This window comes from Nycticebus coucang, chromosome 22 (genome assembly GCF_027406575.1).
Source record: "Nycticebus coucang isolate mNycCou1 chromosome 22, mNycCou1.pri, whole genome shotgun sequence".
Classification (NCBI taxonomy): Eukaryota; Metazoa; Chordata; class Mammalia; order Primates; family Lorisidae; genus Nycticebus; species Nycticebus coucang.
The window spans coordinates 430,370-439,359 of NC_069801.1; the positions used below are offsets into that span (position 1 = coordinate 430,370).

Sequence of the window (8,990 nt, forward strand, 5' to 3'; positions counted from 1 at the left end):
TGCTATCTTGGCTTCTGCCCTCAGGACTTGGTTTCCCCAGAGGTCTCCTGGGCAGAAAGACCTTCGAGGGCTCAGAGAAGGAGGACGACAGCTCCCGCCCTGAAAGCTCACTCAGCAGACCTGCATGCCCCAGGCTGGACACAAACCAGAGGAGGAATTGGCCACTCACACATGCTCAGCCCTAGTCTAAGAGAGGTTGCCATCCAAAGGCCTGAGGCCAATCCCCCTGTGAAGTCAGGCTGGGCCCCTGCCAGGAGGGGTGGGTTTGTGGCCAAAGCTTGAGCCCTTACAGGAAAGGCCTTGTCCAGGAACCATGTGGCCGCCAGTGGGGCCAGAGGTCATTGGACTGGGAGAGCAGTGCATCCTCTAGCAAGCCACACCTCCCCAGACCAGCCTCCCACCCCACCTTTCCTACCCTGGGGTCTTTATGGGTGACCGCCATCCTTTCCTATCCCCACTATCTAGGGAGGACTCCAGAGCATAGGATCAGGGGTGGGGAAACAGGCTCCACTAAGCAGCACTGAGTTGCTGGTCTGGGTAACCAAGAGCCTTCCTGCCCTCCACTGCTCCTCTGCCTCCAAATCTGATCCTACATTTATGCCAAGGCCATGCAGTCTGACCAACCAGTGACAGAAAGGATTCCAGTGGTGGACCCTTTGGTGGCCAGGCCAGGACTTACTTGGCACTGCCCTGTAATCTGGCAGTCTGGGCCACTTTCTACCAGCGCCTCCTTCCTTGCTGTGCCCTTCACAAGAGTCAGGCCTGCAGCCCAGTCTGAAGCATTTTGCCCAGTCTTGCCCCTTTCCCTTCATCCCATCTGAGTTGTCTGCTTCCCCTCTTTGTCCCCATAGCCACCAGCATATTCCTTTTCCCCTTGTCCAAATAAACCCTCAGAGAGGATCTACCCCAGACTTTGGGAGGCCAACATAGGAGGATGGTTTGGGTCTCTGAGTTCGAGACTGCAGTGAGCTATGATTACACCAGTGCACTCCAGTGCGGGCAACAGTGAGACTCATAACTAAATAAATAAAATTTTAAAATGAAGATCTCTTCCACAAACAGGAGTAAGCAATACAGAATTGGCTCAATGTTCCTTCCCAGAACACTTGCTCCTAAGAGGACTCAGACACAGACTTTCCACTCAAAGGAAACAATGACAGTGGGACTTCAAATGAAAGTCAGGAAAACACTGGGGGTTCCCAAGGCCCAGACTCAGCCCCGTCCCTGGGAGCCAGGGGGAGTTTCAGAGGCATACCTGGGCCAAGCCTTTATTGTGATGGTAACATTTCCACCAGCAGGAACAAGTGTGGGGTGTCAGAAGTGGCAGCATAGGCTACCCTAGAATTGTTTTCACTCACCCCTTCCCCTGTTTTCAGCCAATACAGAAGCCAAATGTGGCCCTAGCCTCCAACTCTAGCTCAGGGAGGAAACATGGAAAGGGGGTCAGAGTCAAAAGTTATGTGGAGCCCAGTGACCGTCAGGATAGCCCACTAAGAGCAAAGCTGGGCAGGAGTAGAAGCAGTGAGAGGGCCATGGGGCAGTCCCAGTGGCCCAAAGCAGCACAGAGGAGCCTTAGCCGGGGGCCTGGTGTTGACTGCTCCTCAGGTCCCCATTCAGAATTGTGGCCTGGTGGGGCTCAGAGTAATGCATGGTGTGGCTGAGAGTGGTTCTTAAAGAGAGGGGTGGGTGCCAGCCCTGAGACTGACACCAGCTCCTCCAAGGCTGCCTGTTCTGAGCCCCCTCCAAGAGTGGCTTCTTGCCACAGCCCACAGGGCCGAGGGCTTGGTGGACATGGGAGGCAATAGGGCAGGGCCACCAGTGATCTGGAGGTGTGACTATACCCCCCCCCCCCAGAATCCTGGGAGAGGGGTATGGAGGTGGCCTCTGCACCTGGCCAAGTTCCAGGAAAGCGGGACCAGCCGCTGGAAGGGGGTTGGGTGAGCTGTGTGAGGGTCAGGAGATGACACACAGGAGTTGGCAGAACTGCTGGCCCAGCCAGAAGCCCAGGGTCATTTTATTTGCAGTACTCCTTCCTGAACTCTGGAAGCCAAAGGAACAGGCTGGTGTCTGCTCTCTGCCTTCACCCCAGTAGGAAGCTCAGAGCAGACACCCTGCAGGATCTTCCAGCCACTGCTGAGCCAAGGTGCAGCAGGAGTGGGGTCCTGCCTGTGGGGCTGGCTATTGCCCGCCTTTGGGGATTCTGAGAGTGGGCAGAGGGGTGTGGAGGGGCTCTGGGGTTGGCTGAGGACATGCTCCCCAGCCACTCACCTCTGTCCAGGTCTATGTTTTTGGCAGGCAGGGGGCTATGGGCCAGCTCTGCCCGCTCCTTCAGTATGTTGTTTTTGAAATCTGGTTGAGGGAGAGCAGGGTGAGGTCTGCCCCTCCCAGAGGTGTACCTCTCCAGACCAGGCCTGGGAGCCACTCTGTGTCTGTGTGTCCCAGCCCCTCACCGAGTTGGATGTCCTCACTCTTGTACAGAGCCTGGTCCCCTGTAGCCTCAGCAGGCTCCTCCGTGTTCATGTCCTTCCTGGGGAGGAGAGAAGTGGGAGGTCACAGCAGTGGGAAGTGGGGCCTGATCCCCAGGAGGAGCCACTCACCGCCATGACTCCCCCGGCTTCTTGTCCGAGTATTCATAGCCTAGGGAGAGAGATTTGAATTCGAGGCACTGTCGCTGCCTCCCCAGCTCCCCCTGCCCCAGGATGCCTCCATTCAGGAGCGCTGACCTGTCCGAGAGCCCTGCTCACCTCGGCGGCGGCGCCCGCGCGCGGCTAGGAGCACGGTGACCAGCAGCAGGATGAACAGCAGCAGCACTGCCAGCACGTAGCCCAGCTGTTGGAAGAAGTGTGCACGGCCCTCGGGGACGATGACGTTGATGACGCTGCGGCCGCGCGCCAGCGTGGGGTCTGCAGGGACTGGGCGTACGGACGCAGTCAGGGACCCTCCGCGATGCTCTTGAGTTAGGCGGCAGCCGCTAGGCCCCGTGGGCCTTGGCCAAGGGTCAAGCTGCTCACAGCAGCCCAAGGCCACCACTATGCTCAAAGCCCTCCGCGCGGAACACGCCTCCCACGAAAGGCACACCCCCAGGTCCCCGGGTGACTTCCCGCACCTGGGCGAGGAGCGCCGCTTTGGCTGGAACCGTTGCCCGGCGAGTCCTGGGGAGGCGGCTCCGCGGCCGGCTCAGTGACTCGCAGGTGAAAGACGCGGCGCTCGTGCAGACCGCAGTAGTGGTGGTGGAGGTGGCAGGAGTAGGTGCCCTCGTCCGCCGGCTCCAGCGGGTCGATGAGCAGCGAGAAGTCCCCGCGCGCAAAAGCGTCCGTCCCCACCGCCATGCGGTCGCGCAGGAAGGGCGACCCGTAGGCGCGGCGCTCGCCCGACGCGTACAGATCGAGCAGGCGGTCGGCGCGGTCGTGCGACACCCCTGGAGGCTGCCGGTCCCAGTGCACCACTTGCTGCGCCTCCTCCAGGTGCCGGTCGGTCCACACTTGCGCGCGATTGACGCATGTCAGCAGCGCGGGCGCGCCGCGCTCCACTGCCAGCACCTCCTTCTCGCCGTCCCAGTACGCTCCGGCCGCCAGCGCTGCGGAGGGGCGCGGTCAGTGGCCTGCGGGCTGGGGACGATAGGGAACGGGTGGGGACGGGAGGGGCGCGCTTACGGCTGTCGTTGACCTCAAGGCGGATGGCCGTGCTCTCGTAGAGGTGACAGTAGTGGTGGTGCAGGTTACAGGTGTACAGCCCCGCATCTGTCTCCTCCGCCGCTGAGCGCCAGAAGAAACCGTACGTGAGCCTCTCCCCCAGCCCCGGCCCAGCCTGGGCCCAGCCCCGGCTCAGTTCCGTACCGCGGATGAGCAGTGAGAAGTTCCCATCGTGGAAGGCGGAGGGCGATAGCAGGAGGCGGCCACGGTCGCGCGGCTCGTACACGCGCTGCTCGCCTGCCGAGTACATGTCCACGAGGCGGCGGGCGGGGCCGCCAGGGCCGCCGCTGAGGTCCCAGTGGACCACACGCTGACGGTCGTGCAGCCGGTCTTGGGTCCACACCATGCGTGGACTCTGGCAGCGCAACACCACCGTGGAGCCTGCTGCCCAGCTCACCTTGGACTCGGACACCACGGAGCTGCCCGCTGTCGGGGGCCCCGCGGGCCCTGGTGGGGAATGGGGCGTGAGAGAAGAAAGGGCAGGACCCAAAGGGACAGGCCCAGGTTGGGCCGGCAGAATGGGAGGGGCCTGAGAGGGGTTGGGGCAGATGGGCACTAACCTGAGTACAGAAGAACAGCAGAGCCTGGAAGAGGAGGGAGGGGTGCTACCTCAGACTTTGTACCCCCATTCACCCCTTTTCCCAGGAACCCCCGCTTGGTCCCTGGAGCTCTCCTGTGGTCCAAGACCATGAGGCCCATAAACAGTTAGGGGTTGAGGCTGAAGGCTGAGGACACAGGTGACATGCTTCTCATACAGCACCCTCTGAACTCTCATGCAGCTGAACTCCCTGGGCTGTGAGGACAGCACCAGCCCTCCAGGAGTGGGGAAGCAGTGAGTGAGAGGTGGGCCAGGACTGGAGCCCATGCAAGTTGGTTCTGGAATGTGTGTTTCCCCAGTGCCACTTCTCAGGACTGGTGGCTATCACCCCATCGCTGCAGCCAAGTCCAAAGCAGAGAAGTCTGTAGCCGGGTCTGGCTCTGGGGCCTCCCCACACATCCAGAGGCAGCGTCCTTAGACCTCCAGGAGCCCCACCCCACACCCAGGGCTCAGAGTGGAGCCCTGCTGAGCTTACCCAGGGGCAGGGGCCTGAAGTACAAGAAGGCTGGATGTAAGGAGTTACCCCTGTCCACCACCCCAGTGGTCCTGTTGATTCTTATAATCTTAGGTTGCCTTGGCATCCCTTTTGAATAAAAACTGGACTTTCTCACGTTGGAAGCAGAGCTGTAGCCCTGGACATGGTATCTAGTTCTATACCCCTCCCTCACCCAGTGCCACTGCTTCCTGGGGACCACCTCCCTAAGGGATGACTGGATGCAGCCTACTGACCCCATATGCACATGGGCTGGGCAGGCCTGCTGCTGTGGCCCCTCAGTCACAGTGTACCCCCAGAGCTTGAGCTGCTGGCTTTAAGACCAACTGATTAAAGCCCCCTCAGAAAGTCTGTTTGGGTATCACCCACGGGGCCCTCTCTCTTTCCATGACTCCCTGACCTCCCTGTGTGTGGCTCCAGGTGTGCCTTGCATCCCCAGGGCCTGTAAGTAATAAAATCTTTTTTATTTTTGTAGAGACAGAGTCTCACTGTACCGCCCTTGGGTAGAGTGCCATGATGTCACACGGCTCACAGCAACCTCTAACTCTTGGGCTTATGCGATTCTCTTGCCTCAGCCTCCCGAGCAGCTGGGACTACAGGCGCCCACCACAACGCCCAGCTATTTTATTTTTTGTTGCAGTTTGGCCGGGGCTGGGTTTGAAGCCGCTACCCTCGGCGTATGGGGCTGGCGCCCTACTCACTGAGCCACAGGCGCCGCCCAAGTAATAAAATCTTTATTTTCCTTGAGTTGTGTGTGTCTCTCCGACTTCTTGGAGAGTGCTGTCATCCTAAAGGTCCTAAATGAAAATGCTGCTCCAGAGATGTGGCTGAGTGCCTGGGAGCTTCCCAGAGGAATGTGCCGGGTCAGCAGGGCTCAGGGGCCCAGGAAGGGGCCTGGAAGAGACTCTGCAAACCCCAGAGTTCTCAGACCCTTCAATCCCCAAGCCCACTCCCTTCCCCAAGACTGGGAGACGTACAGACCTGAGGGGCTTCCCCCAGAGCCCCAATGGGAGGTGGAAGGGGTACTGAGGGAGGCACCCCACTCCTCAGCACCCCCTTTCTTGGCCTCTAGGCTCCAGCATCCTGGGAGGGGAGTATGGCCAGGATCTAACTGAAGGCAGCACACCCTCCTAGTTAGCAGCTCTTTAAGTCCCCCAGACCCGGCCCCTTCCCTTGTGGGAGCATCCCACCTCTTCTGCCTGAGCCTAACAAAACACAAGTTCACTCAGGCCCCCTGGCCACCCCGCACCCCACACTCAACTCCACACACCCCTCCTGGCCACCCTGCACCCCACACTCACTCCTTAGAAGCACGAGTTTCCACAGCAGGATATGGGACGGCAGCGCCATGGTCCCAACCCAGCCCTGCAGCCGCTTTGTTTCACTTTAGTTCTAACTCTCCAGAAAAACAGCCAGCCCCCTCCTCTCCTCCCCCTCTGGAGCACCCGCTATGACATCACGGAGTCCTGGGCTGTGGACAGGCTGTAGACCGCCCCTTCCAGCTCTGCAGGGCCCCTGGCCACCCCCACCTTTGGCTGGCCAGGCAGGAAGGCGGTACCACAGCCACACTGCCCCAGACAGGGTGGAAACAGAGTCCTAGCCCCTCAAAGTGGGTCCTCAAAGGGGCAAGAAGGCCTGAGGGTGCGGACTCCTGATGGTCTAATGGTTGTCTGTGACATCTAAGATGCTGAGTGCTGGTGGGGTTCTGGAGAGAGTGGCCTGCTCTCCCCCACCTCCACATTACCTGATATGAACAGCCCGGACAGTGAGGGCAGGTCTTCTCCTGTCTGCTCCAAGCAGAAAGGCAGCTGCCTCTATTTTTTTTTTTCTTTTTTTTTTTTTTTTGCAGTTTTTGGCCAGGGCTGGGTTTGAACCTGCCACCTCTAGCATAAGGGGCCTGCGCCCTACTCTGTTGAGCCACAGGCGCCGCCCAAGGCAGGTGCCTCTACACGGCAGCCTGGAGACTCTTCCAGCTCTGACCTTTAGCTGGGGACAACCTGGATGTGCCTCCTCCTCTGGGGGCCATCTTGGCTCCCCTGGGACAGCATGGTGGGTAGCTCAGTCATCTTTATGATGCAAAGAAGTCAGCCAGCGAGATGGGGGGGGACCCTGACATGGGAGCCTAGAGTGAGCAGACCTCTCCACTCCTGGTCCAGCCTCCCGGTGGGGACTGACCAGGGGATGTCTCTGAAACCAGACCAGGGTCAAAGTGCTTCTGGGAAACCCCCACCTACCCAGACCCGGGTCACAGTGCTTCTGAAAGACACCAAAAGAAGGTGGGGGTTTGGGACCCCTCCACAACAGAAGGCACAAATTTGAAGGTCTGGGAAAGCTTACAAAATCACATAAACAATGGGAAATAACAGAGCACACACTGTGTACCAAATCCACTCCTTTTAGTTAAGCAAACCACAAAAAAAAAAAAAAAAAAATCTCAAACCACCACAAAAACTCTTAGTGCGTATTGAGACCGCCCATTTAGCCTGAACTGACTGTACAGGCCCAGTCCCCAAGGCGTGGGGGTCTCACCCTGGGCCCTGTCCCCAGGTCCTCAGACAAGCTAGGGGCCAGTCCAGCACAGACTCATGGGCTCCAGGCAAGGGGAGGGAGCTCTCTAGTGAGAGGACACAGCCCCCATAGGCTGATGGACCCATTTCCTTCACAGGACCCAAGCCCTGGGCAGAACCCCTTTCCTGAGCTGGAATCCAGTCTTGAACTTATCCCTGCCAGCTCCTCCCTGGGCCTTTCATTCTGGAAAAACAAGCCCAACCTGGCTTTGCCTCCTGCTCTTCCAAATGGTTTCCATTAGCACTGGTGGCCACCCTCCTGCAACATGTCTGTCTGTCTCCACCTCAGACTGCCTCTCCCTGAGCAGGGAAGATGTCCAAGCAGCCTCCTGGCTGCCGTGTAGAGGCAGCTGGCTTCCTGCTGGAGGGACAGGGTGGGGAGAGGTGCTTGGCCCCCACCTCTGCTGTAGGCCAAGCACCCTGATCTCCTGCAGGGCCTCCCTCCCCAGCAGGTCCCTGGCCTCAGGCTGTGTTTCAGGAAGCTCAGTGAGACCCTCAGGCTGCAGGGCCTGATGCCGAAATCTGAGCGGACACTGGCCTCTGAGAAGGCAGGTGGGGGGGAAGCTGACCCTTGAGCCCCAGGGTGAAGACACACAGAACCCCAGAGGGCTGCAACCCCCTGTTCCCTGCTCATCCTATTCTTTCTGCCCAAAGCTGGTAGGTCCAGGATAAGCAGCGAAGGGCCTGCAGCCCCCATCCCCATGAAAAAACATCCACAGAGGAAAGCAGAGGCCCAGTGGGAAGCCTGGGGAGCTGACCAGGCCATCTGTCCTCCCCTGGCCAGGACTGAATCCCCTGCTGCCTTGCCTGGGCTGGACTGTGGGGTCCCAAGAGCCCGTGGCGTGTTCACCATGCCCCAGCGCTGTCTGGGGAGAGAACAGACCATGGCAAAACATCAGACCACTAGCATCTCCGTGCTCTGGCCAAACCCCCAACCAGACCAGAGCCTGGAACCCTCCTTCCTGCCTCCTATTGGGTGTGGCTGAGCAAGGGGGTGAGCCAGCCCTGCTGGGCTTAGAGCCGAGGGTCAGATGTTGGCTCCTGTTCCTGGTGACTCGGACATTCCAGGCAGCCTGGCTCATAGAGAAGAAAAACCACAGGCTCAGAGATGCAACCAGATCCAGCCATACACTTACACACACACACAGACACAGAGTCCCACACATACAGATATACAAACACACACACACACAGATACAGACACACACACAGACATACAGAGCCACATACACAGACACACACAGAGAAACACACAGTTAGAAACAGACACAAACATATGCATGTAGACATACAGACACACACAGTAGACATAGACATGAGCACGCACAGACACGCATTGCATCCCATAGACATACAGACACACACAGTAGACACAGACACCAGCACACACGGACATGCATCACATCATGTAGACAGACATACAGACACACACACAATAGACACAGACATAAAGACAGACTCAGCACGGACACACATCGCATCACTCATCCACACAGATGGGTATTGCTCATGGCTCAGTAAGCTCTACTGAGCACCCACTGAGTGCAGGCTTGCCCCCAACGGGGACCTCAGAGTTAAGCTGGACCTGCAGCCCCTCTGGGAAAAGGGGACAGCCTGGTGCTCACAGCTTGCAGGAAGTC

At 58.8% G+C, this 8,990-nt stretch overlaps 1 protein-coding gene across 1 annotated transcript; it reads right to left on the bottom strand.

Moving 5' to 3' along the window:
- Positions 1-28: 28 nt before the first annotated feature.
- MXRA8 (matrix remodeling associated 8) lies at positions 29-6,465 on the bottom strand. Its single transcript, XM_053576670.1, has 10 exons — positions 6,085-6,465; positions 4,253-4,276; positions 3,837-4,139; positions 3,654-3,755; positions 3,107-3,577; positions 2,745-2,912; positions 2,598-2,637; positions 2,451-2,527; positions 2,269-2,349; positions 29-2,040 (listed from the first exon to the last, which is right to left on the bottom strand). The coding sequence occupies exons 1-10, from the start codon at positions 6,131-6,133 to the stop codon at positions 2,015-2,017; spliced, it is 1,341 nt and encodes a 446-aa protein (XP_053432645.1). The 5' UTR covers positions 6,134-6,465; the 3' UTR covers positions 29-2,014.
- Positions 6,466-8,990: the final 2,525 nt, after the last annotated feature.